Genomic DNA, 22228 nt, shown 5'->3' with positions numbered 1-22228 from the left:
AGTAGCTGGATCCACTTTATATTTTTTTGCAGACTCTTACCAATTTTTTTGAAACTTTGCAGCTAACTTACAAAGGCCAGGAGGGCAGCAGGTTGGATTTCTTTTGTATTATGAATTAGATAATAGGAATAGGAATACAGCAGTTAACCCATCAAGCATTTCCTGCAGCCCCTAGCTAGGCCAGGGATCAGAGTATAATTGGCTGTGGCCCATCTCCTACTCAAGTTGAGGGGTGGGTGTAGGTGCTTAAGAATTGGATAAGGGGAGAATAAAACAATGTAGGGTTCCTGTTTCCTAAATGCTATCCAGTGACTCTGCTGGACAATAGGAGTACATAAGATGAAGAGTGAATCAAATTTAGCTATGGCACCTACCATTTCACTCACCATTTAACTCACATGATGGATGCCTATTTAAATATAGCAATGAGTAAACTAAGGAGACTGATATCTAAAGATCCATAAAAAGGAGAATAAATAAATAGGAGACACTGTTTAAAGATAAAGAGTCGACCATTATTTAAGACAGAGAAAAGGAGAATTTTGAATCATGAAATGAAATGTTATTTTGGGTCGGGGGATTGTGACCTAATTAAATGGTGGCTTGAGTGTTCGAATGACCTAGACCTGATCTTAATTTGTAGTTCATACGTATTACCTCACTGAGGTGTCTTCAGGAGGGAGGTGAGAATTTAAACTGTCCAGAAGGATATTCAAAAACCTTTGAAACAAAGTTGCACTGTCAATGGGAAATGATTTGAATATATGCCAAAGCTTTAGATTAATTACAATATTACTAGACCCAATTGTTCCTTTATTCCACTGATGCTACTATTCGCCATGCAACTCAGAACATGTGAAATACAATATGTCATGCCATTTTTACTTGGGAGTGATGTTTTGTTCACAGCTTCTGCAAACAGGAAAACATACTTGCTATTATTTCCAAATCATGTAACTACCCTATCATTCTGATGTTTTACTGAGAAGTTATCTTCCCTTATGTGGTGACAATCCATACAGATGGTAATTTTAGAAAGTGGGGTAAAAGATTCAAGAGTAAAAATAAATTGGTTAGTGACAGCTTCCAATATTTTCCACATGGAGACATCCCATTAACTCTACTTTTCATAGGGGAGAAGTATCAACTGCATCTTTTCCCCTTGTGATAATAAAAAACTCGTTATAATTTTAAAGAAATACAACACATAGTAAAGTTTAAAAATAAGCTTTTGCATAAAATTTATGAGTCATGAATATCTTTCCAAAGAGATGTGTACTTTTTCAAAAAGAAAATGATCATTCAGTAACATAGTATTAAATCTAATCAGTTCCACTTTGGTCAGTCCCTACACAAGCATTGCATCCAGAATCGTTAAATTGTGCAGGTCTCTCAATGGTATCCGTATGCATTATCATTGGCTACTCCTCTGGTATTTGTTTGTTCTCAGGGTAATGTTTATTCCTTGGGTCATGTTCCTTCTCCAGCATTGTAATTTCTGTGATGAATGCTATTGCTAGGTAGGTTGGTGCTGATCCATTGTTGCTTTCTCCCAGGGAACAGTGAACTTTCTGGGACTGTTAGTCATTGTGTACTCTGTGCAGGTTGTGACAGAATGGCTTTCTGATCTGTGAGGAGATGACTTCTCTATGTTTATGCAAATGTGTGTGGTTTTGAAAATAAATCTGGCTGTTCATGTTCACCGCAGATGATCGGTGCAGGAGACTCATGTTGCCTTTTGGGCTGACTTTTGATGAGTGTTGAATGTTTGCAGTGACAGGCCCTCCAACTGAGATCTTGCACTGACTTGGCAGTCTTATGAAAGTTAAATCTGGTTCTCTGTCGTTTCACCTTGATTTTATCATTCATGCCTGCTTTATGAAGGAGTTGAATTCTTCACTCATAGCTTGAGGGCCACTGTCACTCACGATGTCCAGAATGCTGTAATGACTGAACTGTGTTTTCAGGCATTCTACATTCTCAATGGTAGTTGGTATCAGCTGGTCCAATTTCTAGTAGTCAGGATAGTTGTTGATAATAACAGGATAATCAGTTCTTGCAAGATTGAAGAGATCTGCTCCAAACTTCAGCCATGTTCTTTCTGGAATGTCATGTGTAATAAGCAGCTCTTCTGCTTGCTTAGAACCATGTAGTATAGAAAACACTCTTTTCCCCATTGAGTCTACACTGACAAGCTTAGCAATTTCTACAAGTGCTGCACTTGCTGATGTGGTTCTTACTTCATTGGCTGTGTTTGGCCAGTAGTGCAGATTTTTTTGCCTTCCTCAGACTTGACTCAATTCCTCGATGGCTTGCATAGATATGCTTCAGCATCTCCTTTGTCATTTCCTTAAAAATAATGACACTATTTCCTTTGTACAAGATGCCACCCTGGACTAATACTTCATCTCTGTATACACAATAATCTCTTATAGCAACAGGTAGGTCCCTGATGATTTCATGTTATTCTTTCATCACTACCTCCTGCAGCACTTGCAAGGTTGCTTTTTTCTGCACCATTTGCATGATTTATGTAAGATGCCTGACTTTCAGGTTCAACTTCTCTGCTGGGTTAATGATTTCTAGGGCATGACAAACTGTTGTTTCATGTTGAATGTGGAAGATCACCATCCCGGCTTAGCGTCCTCAACTTTCTTCAGCGCTGCTTTCAACAGAATGTGAGCAACATTTATCTGTTCCCTTGCTTGTATGTCATGTTCATATGATGCTTTTTGTAAATAAAGTAATATTCTTTGCAGATTCTTTGCACAGATACAAGCAGCATGAGGAAGATGATTTGAAGTGGTTGTGATCAGACTTCACTGTTACTTTATCTTTCCCAAACAGGTTATTGATTAAATACTTAAAAGCAAAGATAATAGCCAGACACTCATTCTGAGTGTAGTGTCATTCAGTTTGCATTAATGCTCAGGACACCAATGCAAGATTTTGTTCTTGCTGCATATAGGTTGCTGGCACCACATTGCAAGATGACTTCATTATTGACACTGCAGTCCTCAACATTAGCATTATCACTTCCCGTAGCCGGTCATTTCAATACAGTGCACTGCTCGCATACCCAATTAACGGTCCTCGGCATGCTGTAGTGCTTCATGAATCACAGTGCAAACAGGAGGAACAACATCTCATCTTCAGATTAGGCACTATAAACCTTCTGGACTTAATATTGAGTTCAACACCTTCAAATTGTGAACCAACTCCCATTTTTTCCCTTTCTTTTAGCTTTACTTGTTACATTCTCTGTCACCATGTCCTCTCTCCTCTCCCCCACCCCAGTGGAACTGTCTTCTCTTACAAGTCTGGCAGTTAGACACACCATTGTTCTGCCATTCTCACATTCCAATTACTTAATCTGAACTATCAACATCTTTTCTCCACCAGCACTGTACACTCCGTCACCGCCAACCCACGCTGCCCCCACTCAGAGAGAGATGTTGACTTGTTGAGCTGAATGGCCTGTTTCCACACTGTAGGGATTTTATGAATTCCATGAATATAGCATAAAAGCTGCCCCCCTCCTCCACACTTCACTTCAGCTTTGAAGAGTCACCTAGGCTCGAAATGTTAGCTTGTTCCCTCCATGGATGCTGTCTCATTTGCTGTGATCTCCAGCATTTGTTTTCAGTTGGCATCACTAACTTTATTTTCCTTGATTCTCTTGCTCTGTGCCCTAGTACCACTGCAAATGCTTAACAGTGACCTTGTAAAGAAGTTCATACTCTGATGACAAATTAGGCAAAACCTTGTCAAATAGCTCACAAATCCAACAAATCGTTGCACTGCTTTTACACCTGTTGGTTGCTAATCTTGGCTACAGTTCTCACCTTGTCAGAAGCTGGACAATGTCCTTTTGTTGTTGGTGCATGATGCAATATGTGGCTTCAGATATCTTCAATCGCATCTTTCTCTTGCTCACCTTCAGGTTCAACTGCCGACCTCTCTCTCTGCGGTCAATCTAGATTCTGATTGTGGTCTGTGGTTGGCTTCTTCTGCTGTGTATCCACATCTACCAGCTAGCAAATGACTCACAAACAGCTTCCAGTCCAGGGAGATCACGGACTATTCTGTGCTGTGTTGATACTTTCACAGGGCGGAAAATGCAAACTGACTATGCAGTCATTTGCTCCTCCCTAAAACTGCTGCCTCCAGCATAACTTGCTAATAACCATCCTTCATACTGATGGGAGTAAACAACTTAATCTCAGCAAGTTGTGGCAACATTCCTCCAATCATTGGCATATGAGATGTAGAGATATTAAGCTTTATTGAGATCCTTTAGATCTACACACGTACTCATTTTCCAGGCATTTTCCACTGCTTCCATGCTGCTAATCCAGTCCGTAGGAGTTGTCACTTTCTTAATAACTCCCTCTTTTTCTAGATCTTTGACGTTATCTTTCTGTCTGGACTTTATGTCAGCTGGTACTCTACTTGGCATATGCTGCATGGGTCTTACACTCTCATCCACTACAAGATGATATTCACTAGGAGGGCATTCAAGATCTGTAAAAATATATATGAAATCTTCTCAGATCAGTTCACAGTCAATGACCTCTAAGGTCAACATTCTAACAGTCGCAAAACCATGTATCAACTTTAGACCAAATGATGCCAAAGTGTTTATGTTGTAAAGTGATTTGTCAGAAAAATTGTTGGCTGATATCTCCAGCACCTTTATAGGCTTGTTTTGCGTTTCTTCCTGGCTAAACACTCGTGTGGAAAGAGATTCAGTTTCCTGTTATTACAGCATTACTTACCCCATGTTAGACATGGTTCCTTTTCTTTTGTCTGATGCTTCCACAATACCTGCTTCCAGTTTCTCTGGTTTTGACATTTTTGCTGGCTTTTCTGCAAAAAAATTCTTCCTTTTCCTAATCTGTCTTCGTTCAGCTTGGAATGGCTCTCTGCATAATGCAAAGACTTATCTATTCTCCCAATAATGTAATCCAGCTAGGGATTGACGAGCTCAGAGCTTCTGTACAAGCTGATAACTTTGGGGCAATTTTCTCCTCTTTGAGCAGATGTGCTCTCATTGCAGGATTTCTTATGCTTAAGACAAATCTGTCTCTGATGATATTCTTTTTCAGTTGTGCAAACCTTTAACATTTAGCTCACTGTATCAACCTGCTCACACATTCATTAATAGTCTCCCTCTCCCTTGAACACTGATGTTGAACAAATATTGCAGATAAATAATATTACAATAGGTTTCAGAGTGCATCTCCGCAGCCTGCAAAATCTCTCTTATTGGCTTTTCTGGCCAAAATACAGCTTCTGCCATGACAGATGGCAGGATTGCAATTCTTGGATGTTCAAGTTTTTAAAAATGAATTCTGTTGTTATTTTGTAGTTTTGCCACTATCTCATATCTGGTTTCAATTCCACAGCAGGAAGGAATGAAAAATGCACAATCCATTTTGACTCATCTAAGTTATAAACTTTTTTTCTTACTTTTTCTTTCCTGTTTCTTTCAGCAGCTGGCTCTCTTCAGCTCTGAAAATCCATTTATTTTCAACTGCAACACTCAGACATCATGGGGTTTGGTTAGTTCAGTTTGCTGGACTGGTTTGTGATGCAAAGTGATGCCAACAATGCAGATGCAATTCATGTACCAGCAGAGGTCACTGCCTTCTCAATCTCACTCTTCACCTAAGGAGTGGTGACCATCTGGTTAACTTCACCACCAGTCATAACCCTTTAATGAGAAAGCAGCCTATGATACTCTGGGACCATGGTGACTTTTCACTCATGTTTAAAGTGATGCATATTTAATAGCTCTCACAGGCTGTACACACATGCACTTACAGCAGAGATAGATGTCATATGACTATGACAAGCCAGTCAGTACACTAAAATTCTAACTGTATTTCTCCAAACAATATACTTGATGACATAACTAATATTCTGACAAAGAATAACAATTAAAATACTGGGAAGGAGTACTTAGATTAGGAGATGAGGTAAGAAACAAAAGATGTTCCTACAGTCGGTGTGCTACTAGCTGAAAGAGAAACAAAACGTAAAACACTGTGTTCCATTTTGTTTCCTTTTCTTTTTGTGTGCATTTTCTTTTTTTCAGCCAGCAGCACATTCACTCTAGCAATATCGTTTGTCTTTTAAAAAAACTTTTCTTGTCCCATTTCTAGTCTTGGAGCACCAATTTTTCTGACCTTCAATCCCTTCTCGCTTCCACCTTTATCACAGTAATTCCATTGTCCTTACCCCATCCATCCCTACTTAAAACCTAATCATATCTGTAACTTTTCCTAGCTCTGATGAAAAGTCATAGACATGAAATGTTAACTCTGTCTGTCTCTCCACACAGATCTGCCTGATCTGCTGAATTTTCCATCATTTTCTATTTTACCTCAGCTTTCCAGCATGTGCAATGTTCTGCTTTTTCTATATAAAGGATACTGCTCCATGAACCGGGGAAGTAACATTTTCTTTCAGCTGTAGATCGTCATAGTTACTTGTATTATAGCACAGAGTTATATAAAATATTTTAGAAAAAAGGTTACTGAATTAATCTTTGTTAATAGATAGTAAGGACTACAGGGCTTTCTGATTAATATGGTCCACAAGTGGGCATTTGAGAGTAAATCTGAATATCTTCACAACAATAAAAGATTATAAACTTCCTACACCCTCACCCAATATCTCATTTGACCCTTCCATTACCTCCAATTTATCTTACCATTTGTCACATTGTGCATGAGGAAATTTCCTTCAACTAAATATTGGAAAGACACAAATCATTTCTACGCCACAAGCTTCATGCATTAGCCACCAATTTCACTCCTCTAATAAAAGCAAAATACTGCAGAAATACTGCTGGAAATCTGATATAAAACCTGAAAATGCTAGAGAAACTCAGCAGGTCCGGTAGCATCCACATAGAAAGAAACAGAATTAGTGTTGAGTCCAACATGACTTCTTTAGAACTGTTCTTCCATTCTGAACAATCATACTAGTTTCGAAACATTCACTCAGTTTCGCTCTCCACAGACGCTGCCAGATCTGAGTTTCTCCAGCATTTTGTGTTTTTATTGTTATTATTAATTTCACCCCTCACGCTGATCAATGTCTCTGGAGAACTCAGCCTTTTGTTACGATTGAGATGGGAGGAGTGCACTGTCCCCCTCTAGTCCCACCACACCACAGGTCACAATATTAATGTTTTACCCAGTTCCCAATGTGGCCAATCATATGCTTTCTCTATTAAATTTAGAATAAAATGATCCATTGACCAGCTTTCTTTAATAAAGACAAGATTATTGATTTATTGTAAAACAAAACTTATTCCACAAAGATGCAAAATTGGTTAACACACAGTTTGTAACATAAATGTTTAGCCCTCTAAATAATCCAACAAAGACATACATCAGATTAAGGGAAAAGGAAAACACAACTTTCTCTGTGCACAGACTCTGGAGAAAAAAAATACTTTTCACCAACAATGTTTAGTTTGTGAAAGAAAAAAAAGGTCAGATGTTGATGTTCAGGTAGCTGCCAATCAGGCATTCTGCACACAGGTCACTAGACTAGTGCAAATGTCTCTGGGATCTTGGTAGTTACGGTTTGCTCAGGAAACAGAGTATCAACAAGTCTTTCACTGTCCTCTTGAAGAGTGAATCAGGTTTTACACTGGAAACTCAAGGGCGTTCAGAAAGAGGAGGAAGACAAGGTAGATATTCTTTCCTCAATAGGCTTTTTTCTCCCAACTGAAAAACCAAACAATCTCCTAGCAAAACAGTGTCCAAACAAAAAACTAAGAAGTGAGCAAGCAATTAGCTAAATGGGATTTCCCGGAGTGTCTTTTTCAAGAAAAAAATTCAATGTACTTTCATTGAATTCTTTAAATATAATCCAGGTGTCACCACAGAACTTGAAATAAATCCAATATTCTGCAAGCCTACAAAACTCAAGCCCTCAAGAGGTACAAAGCCTTCATAACACTTTTAAAACCTCATCCTTTTCAGTCGTGATCTGAGTTTTTGACCTAATATCCTCTCTTTTATCAAAACCTCCTGTTCCCACCTCTATAACGCTGTTTCTTTCTAGTTCATCTCAACTCAAATGCTGAAATTCTTATCCATGTTTTTGTCACCTCTAGGCTCAAGTTCTCTGATGATCTACAAATATACTTCACACCTTGAATGATCTGTAAACTTGAGTTCATCCATAGTACTACTGCGCATATTGTAATGTGCATCAAGTTCCATTTACCCATCACTTTGTATACTGATTATCCAGCGTGACCCCTGGCCTGACAATATCTTTGACTTTAAAAAACAGTTTTAGAAACATTCTTGTTCTTGTTGAAAAGTCCTTCCATAGCAGCTCCACAACCCTCCAAAGATCTCTGCACTCCACCAATTTCAGTTTCTTGCCCAATCCTGTTCATTTTGTTCCAACATTGGCATCTGTGCCTTCAGCTTCCCAGGCCTTGAACTTTGGAATTTTCTCTATAAATCTCTCTGTCTTTCCCTCTTTCAAGATGTGCATTAAAATCTACCTCCGTGACCAATCTTTTAGTTACCTTTTTTGACATTTCATAAGACCATGAGATGTAGAAGCAAAATAAGCCATTCAGTGCATTGTCTGCTTTGCCATTAAATGAGATCATAGTTGATTTGATAATCCCCAACTCCACTTTCTTGCCTTATTTCCATAACCCTTGATTCTCTTACTGATTAAAGACCTATGTCAGCCTTGAATATATTTAATGATCCATCCTCTACAGCCTAATACAGTGAAGAATTCCGGAGATTGAATACCCTCACAGAAAAGGTTCCTCCTCACCTGTCTTAATTGGTTGACCATTCACTCTGAGATTATGTCCTCTTGTTCTCCCAAAAGGGGAAACAGCTTCTCCTCATCAACTCTGTCAAGCCCTCTGAGAATTTTCTATGTTTCAGTAAGGTCATCTTGCATTCTTCTAAACTCCATTGAGTATAGGCACAACCTACTCAAACTCTCCTCAGAAATAATCTGTCCATATCTGGAAACAGCCTGGTGAACCTTCTCTGGCTTGCTTCCAATGTCAGTACATCTTTCCTTAAATAAGGGAACAAAATTGTTCCAAAAGTCTAGGTGTGGCCTGATTGGGCCCCTGTATAGTTTTCGCGACATCTCCCTGTTTTTATACTCCGTTCCCTTTGTAAGAAAGACCAACAGTCCTTTTGCCTTCCCTATTATCCATTGAATGTGAATGCTAGCTTTTTGTGATGTATGTCCCTCTGTGCTGCAGCTTTTCCTATTTAAATAATATTCAGCTCCTGTATTTGCACAAGGTCCATACATCCACATTTTCCCTATTGGTTCTGTGTCAACATTTAGTTTTATAATGCTCCTGTCACACACCTTGGGTCATTTTTAACTACTCCAAAGGCATTACATAAGTACAGCGAAGAAAGTAGGGAGAAATAAGCAACAGAGCTAAGACAGCTTATGTGTGTTACCAAAATGTATCATCATGGCAAGGTACCAATAGCAGAGCAGTGCAGTAAAATTTGTGTTATTTGGGATTGGACCAACTGGCAGGGGCAGGGACATCATCATGGGCCCTGGTGGTCCCTGACTGAGCACAATGGCCCTGCTTCCGCTCCAAACACGATGGACTCTGATTATTGGGCCCAGATATATTCCCTGTACTGGGTCCTGCCCAACTGGAACTCTCTAGTAACCAGAATTTCTGCACATTTTTGTTTCAAAAATAGCCCATTACTTTTATTGTCACTTTTGAGCAACCATCCATGAAACTGACAGCTCAATCTTTAATTAAAAGTCAACAGCTTAAATAGTAATCATGATCAGAAATAACTAGAACAGTAACATTGGTCTTGCTAACATCCTATTCTCAGTTATTAGCTTACCAACAGGGAACTTAATGTCAGCCGTCATTTTTGATTTACTGGCACCACCTGTTACTGGTGCATGCTAGATAATACAATATTTACTGTACAATTGGAGGCTGAATTATAAATTGCCCATCTACTCTCTTAGCTGCAGTACAAAATGTATCTCAGGTGGTGCAGCTGGGAACAACCGAGTGATCTTTATTCCCAAAAAGAAAACCTTACAGAAACAACAGTTATAATACTTTATATGAAAACCAATGCTCAACTATGTTACAAACAATCTGACATGTAAAGCTTTGGACTGGCAGCATAAGACTTATAATTCCCTGTTGTTAGTTCTTAATCTGATGCTATTAAGGAATGCAGTTCTGAAGGACATGGGGAAAATCAGTGGCTCTATTGGCCTGAGCTTGTCATGCATTTCCTGGTAAGCAGATTACAGCAGCATTGATTGATGAATGTGCAAAATTAGAATGGAAATGAAAAATGGTTCTGTGATTTGCAATAACTCAAGAATGATCAGTGGAACATTCAGAATGCTAACAATGAAAAAACTGATCGCCATGTCAAAAATGAAGTATCCTCAGAACAATCAGTCAGAGGGACAGTTGTTCACAGATTTGATAGGATAATTTACCTCTTCACTTACTTTTATTTGCAATATAGAACACATTCCTTACTTAACAACGTGTCTTAACTTCATGACCGCGTTTTCCTTGTAGGATATGCGAACCCATTATGGCCAAATGCCTTTAGAAAAAAGCATTAGTTCTAAAATGCAAAGAGCACAATTATATTTGAATTAGCTAATAAAAGTAGAGACAGAGTGTTAAATTGCAACTAGGGAGAATGGCGATCCAAAGAAATCAAACCACACAGTGCCAAACAGTGATGGAATGCAGAAGTGAATACAAGTGTTGAAAGTTTGAATATGAAAGTGACATTTACCTTCGGAATGCATGATACAGCCGTCGACTCTGACAGCCTGGGATATGTGTATGAACTATATGCATGTCCAGTGGGATGTGTTGACTTAAATGCACTGGCAGCATATGGCACACTTGGTTCCTGCAGTCCAGATCCTGATTTTGATCTCTGTCTCATAGTTGGTTGAGGACTTGTCTGTATGACATAAGATGACTTTGGTCGTTTGTCCAAATCTTCCCTTTGGGGGTCTGGATCCCGGTCTTTCTCTTTGTATTCCAATTTTTCCCTAGGAATTTCTCTTTGAGCAGTTCTAGAAGGTGTACTTTGTAGATGTCTCCTGTGAATGGGTGGGGAGCTTTGAGCTCTTGGGGAGTCCCTGTTTGCCACAATGTGGTCTGTTGGCCTAATTTTTGACACCAAATATGCATAATAGTCTGGTGGCAATCTACCAAGATCTGCCTTATGTACATTGTCTTCTAAGTAATATGTTTCTACAGACTGAACTCGGTTAGAATCCTGGCCATTTTGTTGAGCAACTTTGTTATATCTGTGATGTCTGTCCCCATCTTCTGCATGATTGCTCTGTTCTTTGCATTTCCCTGTGGTAAAATCTTTTGAAGATTCAATATCATGTGAATGTCTGAGATAAAAATGGCCATAGCCATTTTCTTCTGGACTGCACAGGCTATGGTTTGAACTTTTCTGTGGTGGAGCAGGAGGACTCTCCCTACGTAGAGAGTTTGAGCGAGTCACAGAAATATCATTGAACTCTTCCAATAGGCCATTTAAAGAGGTGTCTTTCCATGCTCTGTTTCCTCTGACTATAGTCTGTAACAAAAAATAAATCAGTTATTATAGACAGAGGTTAATTATGCTTAATATCAGAATACAATAGTCAATGCTTTAAAACTCAATGTATTCTTTGGTTTAGAACAATCTTTATGCTTCTCTCAGAGAAAAAGGAATGTAAATAATCAAAAACATTCTCTCCCATACTATTTTAAAATCCGTCATTCACTGCTGGGTTGTGTTGATCCATCTGTGTTGCATGATCTAATTGGTCTATCCACCTACTCTTTCCCAGTTGGTCTCAAACATTTCACTGAGAACTGCCAATGAAGTGGTAAATGTGACTCAATTCTGATCAACTGGGATGGTGTTTGGATAAAGGGCAAACGGGGAAGGTCAAGAACTCACTAGATGTAATTCTTCTTAAGAGTAGTGATGAACCTCTCCCTAATCTGACATTCTTCTTTCTCCCTTTGGGCCATGCACTTTAAACCTGGTCTAGAATTAAAACTGCAAATGCTGAAAATGTGAAATAAAAAGAAAATTGCTGGAAATAAACAACACATCAGATATCAGGTCCTGCAGTGCATTTCTAGCATTTTCTGTTCCTATAAAATATCCCATCTGTCAAATATTTTCTGTGGGATCACATGAATGAAACATTCAAAATAATCAGTTACTGAAGTCAAATTACTGATTTTTTTTTAAAAGGAAGTCATCACTTTTCTGTTATTTATCCTACTTAATCTGAATTTTTAGATTATTCACTATTATAATAGAAAATGACCAAATTAGAATTGCATGGGAAGAATACCACACCCCTTTCAGATTACATTGAAACCCATCCACCATTCACAGCTTAAAATGTCAAATTTCAACACTAGGGCAGTATTAATTTTTCTCAATACAATGCAACAGAACCATTTGCATTTAAAAATATTTTTTACAAAGTGTTATCATAGATCATAGAATCCCTACAGTGTGGAAACTTTAGCCCTTCGGCCCAACAAGTCCACACCGACCCTCAGAACATCCCAACCAGACCCATCCCTGAACACTATGGGCAATTTAGCATGACCAATCCACCTAGCCTTCACATCTTTGGACTGTGGGAGGTAATCGGAGCACCTGGAGGAAACCCACACAGACACGGGGAGAATGTACAAATTCCACACAGACAGTCGTCCGAGGGTGGAATCGAACCCGGGTTCCTGGCGCTGTGAGGCAGCAGTGCTAACCACTGAGCCACCGTGCCATCCCAAATGTTCATCACTAGATCTAGAAATGCACATAACTTATTTCTTGTTCAATTTATCAAATAGAATTAAGTGCCCATTAGCCATTCTTCAAATGTAGATGTGGAACACACATGAATCTGTTTTTTAAAACAGCCCTGCAAAACAATGGAATACATTTCAATTTTCAAGACTTCTATTGCACATTTACTTGATCCTTGCACTCTCTCCAAGATTTTCAAACTAATGTTACTACATACAATTTTGTGATTAGAATGTTAGTAACAGCACTTTGTATGCTGGTCTTCAAAAGATGCAAAAGCCCTGACCATGTTGGGAGAAAGGCTGTTGAACTTATCTGTCCTACCAAGAGTTTTCACTTCTCCATTCTTTCATGGAATGTGGGCATCATTGGCAAGGTGTGCATTTGTTGCCATCCCAAAATGCCCTTGAATTGAGTGGCTTGTTAGGTCATTTCAGAGAGCAATTAAGAATCAACCACATCGCTGTTGATCCGGAATAACACGTAGGCAAGGCCAGGTAAGGATGGCAGATTTCCTTCCCTAATGGGCATTAGTGAACCAAATGGACTGTGGTTACATGTTGACCATCAAACCAGCTTGTAATTCATGATTTTAACCAATTCAAATTTCACCAACTAGCATGATGGAATTCAAGCCCTAGTCCCCAGAATGTAGACCTGGGCCTCTAGATTACTAATCCAGTGACAATACCATAATGCCATTGCCTCCCCAAAAGGGGGTGAACTTCAACAAACAACCCTCAACTGGCCATTTACCATTGCAAGTCTGGTGATAGCAGAGTAATTCTAAGGTTGGTCTGTTGTAATTCATTCTTTGAAAAATTGTTAGCATTTGTATAAAATGGCATTATAATAAAACTATACCATTAACGACAATGGATATAATTATTCTGCATGGTGTCGGTGTTAGGTAGTACGTTTGAATAATGTCACATGTCAAATTTGTATGATTATAAAGTTATATTTACCACCTACCATCAGAAATAAAATGTGGTCTATTGGGGAAAACACTCATTTTTCAATGGAGATGATTCCTTATGAATGATCCAAAAATCTATATTCATTCAGAAGTTTTGTGGATAGCATATTGCACATTTTATGTTTAAGAGATTAATTAAAACAGCCTGAAGCATTAAAAGGAGCCAACATTTTTCCATTAGCTAAAATACTAATTACATTGAAAGATGATCTGACAAGATTTCTGTGAAAACAAACTGAATAAAAAGCTGCAATTTCAACCAATCAGGCTATCCAATTTAATTCCCAAACCACGGCGATTTCTGATCCAGTTGAATATGCAGCCATTAAAGTAAAACTGACAATATCTAGAAAAACATAAAACTAAAGTTATTTGAGAGTAGCCAAATTCTGGGACACAGACACAAAACAGACCCCTCTTCAGCTACATGTCAATCAATATCTGGATATTTGAAACAGCATGAACAAAATGTCAAAGCTTCAAACAATCCGTGTAAAATCCGAAACAAAGTTCAATGTTCAATTTCTTAATTTTGCAGATGCAACATGTTAAAAAAAATTTAAGTGAGTAAATAAATGTATCAGGCTAGTTGATAGAAATGATAGTTGGAATTTTGTTTCTCTCCAATGGAACAACTATTAAATAAATACAAAGAAAACCTGATAATTTGGCAGTGATAGGGAATGGGAGTGAACAAGATGGTTTTAAAGAAACTTTTTGTCATGTTACATATTTTAAATTCATTTAACACATTGTTTTATTGACATAACCATGGTGTTAAGGCAATCAATTTGATGTATGCCCAACATCTCAGCAGCATTAAATTTAAGAATTTTATTCTCAGCTTTACATGAGAGAAGATGAAAACAAAATGGCAGCTCACAGAACTGCTGAATTCTCTGGACCTGACTACAATATAAAATTAAATGCTAACTTGTTCAGGAAAAATGACTTAGCAAGTTATGTTGTTTGATGAAAAACTGAGGGTTTTCCCACCAGAGAGCCTTCATTTTTAGACAAAGTATTATTTTCTATTGCATCACATCTTTTCAAATGCTATCTTCATGGTGTACACAATTTCATATTTTACATTTAAGATTTCTCTTTCGATCAAGCCTCAATCAAAAAATGCAACCTATGTTCAAAAAGTATTCAATCATTTTACTAGCAAATACTGATAAATCACTCAAATATAGCTTTATCTGGAAGTCATCAATGCAACAGAAATAAAAGACAGCTCACCAGTTTGTTAACCCAACATTTAAGAATTTTCACTTAGTGAAGTCTTTACAACTAACCACTTGAGTACAGATAACGCTGTTACAGCATCAACTTTGTATAAGTAACCTTTAACCTCAAAGTGACCAATGTTAATATCCCAGTTTATTATTAAGATGCACTTTTTACCTCAAAAAAATTTATCTACATAAAGCACATTGAGCTGATATGAAATTTAAGGGCAAAGGGATGACTGTAATCAGCAAACACTATCTAGTTTTAAATATAAATGTTTCACAATGTCATCCCATATACATGAATCAAAGTCAAATTTTTTCAAGTGCTTGCCGTTCCATTTTATTGCTTTTGGAACTGTTCTTGGAGTTAGTTCTCGATTTCAGTGACAGCAGCAATTTTTCATGAAGGTTTTTGCGCAGTCTGTTCTTTGGTGATAAGCAATGGAAAAGAAATTTTTGGTCCCAGAAAAGCCTTGTTTCCTCGAGGTAGCAAAACAAGGCTCAGACAAACCAAATTAACATGATGAATAGCAGAGTATATAGGTAATAATAACGTCTCTCACTTATTGGATTGCACAAGTTCAACCACCAACTGCACAAAGTTACACGATTGTCATTCTAAATGAGCACACAATTGTTTCTAGCTCTCATTTTCAACATTTCCTTCATTTAGATTGTGAAACATGTAAGGTAAGACTTTTAACTGTTTACATGAAGTATTATAGGATTCTTTTTATCATTATCAGATGAAAAGTCTAAGTGTTTATTTTAATTGAACTAAAATCATACTTTATCAAGGAAAGGCTATGTTGGTGGGCCGTATGAAAATGAATTGTTCTGTAACAATTTTCCATCTTGTCATCTCATTAAAATTTCAAACATGATTGTAACAAATAGTCTATTTCTGTCCCATGTAGTCTATGTGGCTTACATATTTTTACACTTTTTGTAGCAAATGAAAGGGAACAGAATCAGAGGGCGCAATCTTCTGGGCCCAGAGGTGGGAACTGAACTGAATGAGGTGGAATGGTAGTAGATCATAAGGCTGCCATCTTTCGGGCTTTGCCCAAATTAAGTTCCAAGCACTAATGTCCAAGCTCTGTCTTCTTGCACCATCAGCAACTGATGCTCTTTGGTGTTAAATGAACACTAGTTCAAGGCCCCCGCAGATTGCAATTATTTAAGAAAGAAACAGTTGATCCACCAGACTGGTTAACTAGTGGGAAGTGGTGATAGGTGGTGGGGGGAGGGTGGGAGTATGGAGAGGGGAGAGAGAGGGGAAAAAGGTACAATACATAGCTGGTGTTTGAAGCCAAAATAACATTCTTCTGGGGTGGCACGGGGCAAATGATTTAATTACGTAATTAGCATTTAGATATGAAGCTACATTATCTGGACCAGGTGGCATGGTGGCTCAGTGGTTAGCACTGCTGCCTTGCAGCATCAGAGACCTGACTCAATTCCAGCCTTAGATTGTATCCCTGTAGGGATTTTGCACATTCTGCCTATGTCTGCATGGATTTCCGCCAGGGCCTCTGGTTTCCTCCCACAGTCCAAAGATGTGCAGGTTAGGTGGATTGGAAATGCTAAATTGTCTGTAGTATCCAGGGATGTGTAGGCTAGGTGGATTAGCCATTGTAAATGCAGGATAACAGGGATAGGATAGGGGGCTGGGTCAAGTGTGATGCTTTTGAGGGCCTGTGCAGACTTGATGGGCCAAATAGCCTCTTTCTGGACTGTTGGGATTCTATGACATTCATTACTAAGCTGGGGGACTGCAATACATCATATGAATGTAGCATGGAAAATCTGGACCCATAGTGTGACCTGTTATCACTCCTGCTTTTATTTTTAAGCAAGTATTTATTATTTCTTCCAACAAAAGTGAAAGTCGCCATTATCTCAGAGATACAATGGGTTGCTCTTTCATTTGAGAGACACACGGTGGTGAGTTTAACCACAGGGTCGCCACACCTCACGTATTGGGCGAGGTAGAGAATGGAGAGCCTTCATTGTGACCTTAGCCAGTGCAGAAATTGAATCGTGCTGTTGACGCCGCTCTGCATTGTAAACCAGCTGTCCAGCCAACTAAACTAACCAGTTCCTAATTTCTCCCTTTAACCTTTGTGATGGTCATCTTCTAAATTATGGTAATGACTGTTAGCAAGATGCATATGAAAAATAAAGAACAAAAATAAATAAAATTTAAAAAGGACAAAACCACCAGAAACTTAGGTAATGAGAGATAGCCAACCATAAAAAAAATACTATTTACTGCAGGGAAATTGTTTTATAAAAATAATAACATTCATCTTCAAAAGTATACTTTCAAAATAACTGACTGCTACTTTTCCCCAGTACTCTTTTTAAATAGGCTGTTACATATTTATGACAAAACAAACCAGTACATCCAATAAGTTACAACTAAGTAATTTAAGTGAGTCTGAATAACTTGTGACGCCATACTGAAGGCACTGGATAAAACATATAAGTCATCTGGATTAAGTTGGGACATAAAAGTCCTGAAATCCAATCGTAAGACATACATTAGCTCTAACAACAATCCTGATCAAAATCAACCTCATCATTTTGGGCTCCCTTAGCTGAATCTTCAAACCCTACTCACCCAGTCATCACCTGCATTAGCAACGCAACTGATGAGACAATCATCAGGCCCCATTCTTATCTCCATCAGATTCCTAACACTCATCTGTCAAGACGAAAACCACGATCAGGATTGAAATTTTATGAGATAAATTTTACTTATTTCTATACTTTAAATTGACCAGCTCTTGGTTTAAGAGAAAGAAATGGGCTAGCATTTGTGTAACATTGCTCACAGATTTCCATGCACCTCAAACTGCTTTACAATCAATAAATTAGATTGTGAAGTGTAGCCACTGTAATGTTGGAAGATTAGACATTCAAATTATGCACGACAATGCTTTACCAAACAGCAGAATAAATGAATCACACAGAATGGGCGACATTTAATGCAAACAATGTTGGTCTCATCTACCAGCTACAGGGACTACAAGAGCCCTACATCACCTCCTCCGAGAAACGGCTGATGGCATTAATTGCCTTCAGGGCATTAAATTCCGCTTAATATGGAGGCGTTGGTTTGAAGAGGAATGAAGGTCAAATTAATAATTTATATTCATATAATTTCTTTGATATATTAAAAGTCACAATTACATTCAGTAAATTCAAGTTGAAAAGAAACAGCTGACACAAAGTGAACAATTTAAGAAAGGGGTGAAGGTCCAGGCAAATAGATGGGCTCTGGGAAAGATTTTAAAGAGGAGAGAAAAATAGAAAGGAACAAGATCTTGATGGTAATGGTGGAGTGTGGGATATGCTGATCCATGGTGATCCACTGTGACTGAATACAATTCTACTGCTGATGGCCCACAGTGCCCAATTTGAGTTGCTAAATCTGTTGGACATCTATCCCATTGAGCACAATGACAATGGCACTTAACATAAAGAAGGGTATCCTCAATATAAAAACAGGATTGTGCGGTAGTCACTCCTGACATGGGCAGATGTACCTGTGACAGGTAGATAATTGAGGACAGGATCAAATAAACTTCCCTCTCCGGCACCTGCCAGAGACCCAGTTGAACAGCATTGTCCTTTAGGACTGGATAGCTCAGTCAGGGCAGTGTTGCCAAGCCACTTTTGGTGATGGACATTAAAGTCTCCTATCAAGAACATCCTGCCTACCTCATTACTTGTTTAATATGGAGGAGTACTGATCATTGGGTAAGAAGGGGTGGTAGGTGATAATCAGGAGGAGGCTTCCGATGTGTCCAGGGTTGATACAGGGGACTTCCTGGGCACCTCCCTCCTGACTATATATCATTGTTCTGTCACCTTTGGTGGGTCTGTGTTCCCATGGGACAGGACATAGCAGGTATGGTGATGGTGGTATCTGTGAAACAGTCTTGCTCAGGGAATCAAACCTTACAGATAAACATCAGGCTATTGCTTGATTCATTTTTCAGACAACTCTCCCAGTTTTAACAAAAGTTAGTAAGGAGAAATTTTCAGGGTTGACAGGCTTGGGTTTTGCTTTATTGTCTATGGTCTGTCTTGTCTTATCACTTTTTAGAAAAAATCTTTGTAGTGGTTGATACAACTGACTTGCTAGACCATTTCAGAAGGCATGAAAGAATGTTATGGATCTGGGGACCAGATCAGGTAAGGATGGAACATTTACTTCACCAAAGGACATGATTGATAGCTTTTAGATTCCTTATGTATTAACTGAATTTAAATCCTACTAGCTGCCATGGTGGGATTTGAAAAAGAGTATTAGCTTGGGCATCTAGTTCACTAGTTAACATTACCACTTTCCCATATTTAACCAAGTTGAAGTTAGCGAAGGGCAGCAAATTGGAATATCAAATCAAGGTAACAAAAGCATGCATACAGGTGAATGTAAGAACAGAAGCAAGTGGATGGACAGGTGGAAATAGGTGATGGATAATACGTAATGTGATGTTTAATTTCAGATCTAACAGGCTGCCAATATTTCTCATTATCTGTTTCAGCCTTAGTGAGCAACCTAGCAGGCAAAAGAGCAAAGTGTGGCTGCAAAAAAAGTTTATATTCTACTAGTGTTAACTGAGAGGATATTGGGTTGAATCTTCTGCTTTTGCCAGTGTCTTGCTTGCCTGTTGAAAAGGCAGTGAGACAGCTGTGCTGACTCCTTGGAGGAAGGCTCACTGTATCTCCTTCCAATTTATCTGTTTAGAGGGCACGACCAGCCTTCCTCTGAAATTAAGTCCCATCACCAATGAGAGCTTTTGGCCCATCAGAGGGGGTTGCAAATAAAGGCAGAAAGTGGTTCTCGGTTACACAACCTTACCAAATGCCCCCAGTTAGGCACTGACCATCTTTGATCAAGGAATTGGACCCTTCTAGGTTAGAGGTAGCCCATAATCATTGGCAAGTGGTAGAGGTGACCTGTAGCTGGGTTAATCCCAACAGTCACATGGAGAGGCCTGTATGTGGTCATTAATTGCTACCACATCACCAAATCTGGAACTGCCTGTTCCCCAGTGGGGTCCATCCCAAGCTGCTCTAACAAAAAATCTCATAGACATTCCATGAATTCCTTAACTAGAGATTTGCCACCAACCTGATTTTCCCAGTCCATCTTTATATTGAATTATTATAATAGTGTCTTCCTTGCATGTCTTTTTTATCGCCTGTTTTATTTTCTTCCCCTCCTGCTTGGGGGCCTGTATACAACTCCCATCAGGGTTCTTTTTCCTTTGTGGTTTCTCATCTCTACCCACACAGATTCTATGCCTTCCAATTATATGTAACTCCTTGCTATTGATTTAATTTTGTTTCTTATGAACAAGGTCCCTCTACCCACCTACCTGTCCTTTCGACGGGATGTACATCCTTGGGTATTTAGTTCCCAGCCTTGATCTCCTTGCAGCCACGTCTCTGATAACTACAACATTGTACTTGCTAACTGTAATCTGTGATACAAGCTTGGTTACCTTGTTTTGTATACTGCATGCATTTAAGTATAACACCCTTAGTCCCATGTTGACTGTCCCCCTTCTCATAGTTGTCCACTTATCTACAGTGCCTGAAGTCAGATTCCTGCCCCTTTCCATTCGCTCTGTCCTATTACTTGTTCTGGAAACTTTAGTAACCTCTGCTGAGCTCTCCCTGATTAACTTTTTCCCGAAGTTTCCATGCAACTGAACCCCCCTGCCCCCAACTATTTAATTTAAAGCCTATGTCAATAAATTGGAGGCCAGGAAAGGGCTCAGAAACCAGCATGCTGATATTTCTCTGTCCCATCTGCCACCATCACCAACCTTGATGGGTCCAAAAATCCTGCCCATTGGCTGTGGAACTAGAGAAGGGCAAGCATCAGGGGAAGCAGGAAGGACAAATACTAGCAGGGCAGTTGAACAAAATCAATTTTTCAGTCTAGAAATGATTTCACATTCACAAAATATAAAAAATTACATTCTAGTTACATTTGGGTAAGGAAGTTTCTCATGAATTCTCTATTACACTTAATAGTGACTACCTCCATACTTAAGGGTCTGGTTTTTGTCTACCAGGACATGGAAACATGTCTATTGACATCCTATCAAATACTGTCATAATCTTGAACACTTCCATCAGGTTATTAACAGTTTTTTTGCTAAAGAAGATGACAGATTTGTTCAATCTGTTAGCTTATAACCTTTTTAGTTTTGCTATAATTGTTATAAATCATTTTCATTTACTCCAGTGCCTCCATAAGTTTGTAATGATATGGTAGTGTTTACAGTTTTACAGTGACTGTGTTTTAATCAAGTTTGACATCAACCATTCAAGTTTTCAATTCAATCCTATATATGAACATACGATTTAGGAGCAGGAGGAAGACATTTAGCCCCTCAAGTTTGCTTTACTATTTGATAAAATCATGGCTGACTTGATTGTAGTCACAACTCAACTGTCCTACCTGCTTTTAAGATCTCTCTTCTCGTGCCAGTCTCTCCCACAAGGGGGAACATATTTTCAGCATTTCCCCTGTGAAGTCCCTTCAGGATATTTCAACAAGGTTACCCATCATTCTTCTAAATTCCAATGGATACGGGCCAATTTGTCAAACGTTTCCTCATAAGATAAACCCCTCATGTGGTAATTAGTCAAGTGATCCTCCTCTTAACTGCTTCTAATGCAATTCTGTCCTTCCTTAAATAAGGCAACCAAAACCATTCACAGTACTCTAAATGGTGTCTAGATCCTTCTAGAAATGGACCCAATTTTTTTTTTATTATTGATCTTATTAACCTGTCTCTGGGTTGTGTATCTAATGCACATCCCTCTACCTCATCTACAAAACATTTTTTCAAGGAATATGTGGCCTTCTTGTTCTTCCTGGAATGTGTACAACCTCAAACTCATCTATACTGAAGTTCATGTGTTAATTACAGCCTCATTTTACAAGATTATTAACGTCTTAGATATCCCAATTTAAACATGACAACCATGGATGCACATTAAGAATCGCCTTGGTCTTCTTATACTAGTGGCACTGGACATCATGCATTCCAAGAAAACAAGGTGTAGAGCTGGATGAACACAGCAGGCCAAGCAGCATCAGA

At 38.7% G+C, this 22228-nt stretch overlaps 1 protein-coding gene across 4 annotated transcripts in view; it reads right to left on the bottom strand.

The window, feature by feature from the left end:
• pak5 (p21 protein (Cdc42/Rac)-activated kinase 5) overlaps positions 1–22228 on the bottom strand; it is a 184958-nt gene that overhangs the window by 33460 nt on the left and 129270 nt on the right. For all 4 annotated transcript variants that reach the window (XM_048601449.1, XM_048601450.1, XM_048601452.1 and 1 more), the window contains exon 3: positions 10833–11639. In XM_048601449.1, coding sequence (XP_048457406.1) covers positions 10833–11639 — 807 coding nt within the window. The remainder of the gene's footprint in view (positions 1–10832; positions 11640–22228) is intronic.

The sequence above is a fragment of the Rhincodon typus genome, chromosome 9, assembly GCF_021869965.1.
Source record: "Rhincodon typus isolate 14 chromosome 9, sRhiTyp1.1, whole genome shotgun sequence".
In the NCBI taxonomy this organism is placed as follows: domain Eukaryota; kingdom Metazoa; phylum Chordata; class Chondrichthyes; order Orectolobiformes; family Rhincodontidae; genus Rhincodon; species Rhincodon typus.
Note: the sequence above shows the minus strand (reverse complement) of the source record. Positions and strands in the feature narration are given on the sequence as shown.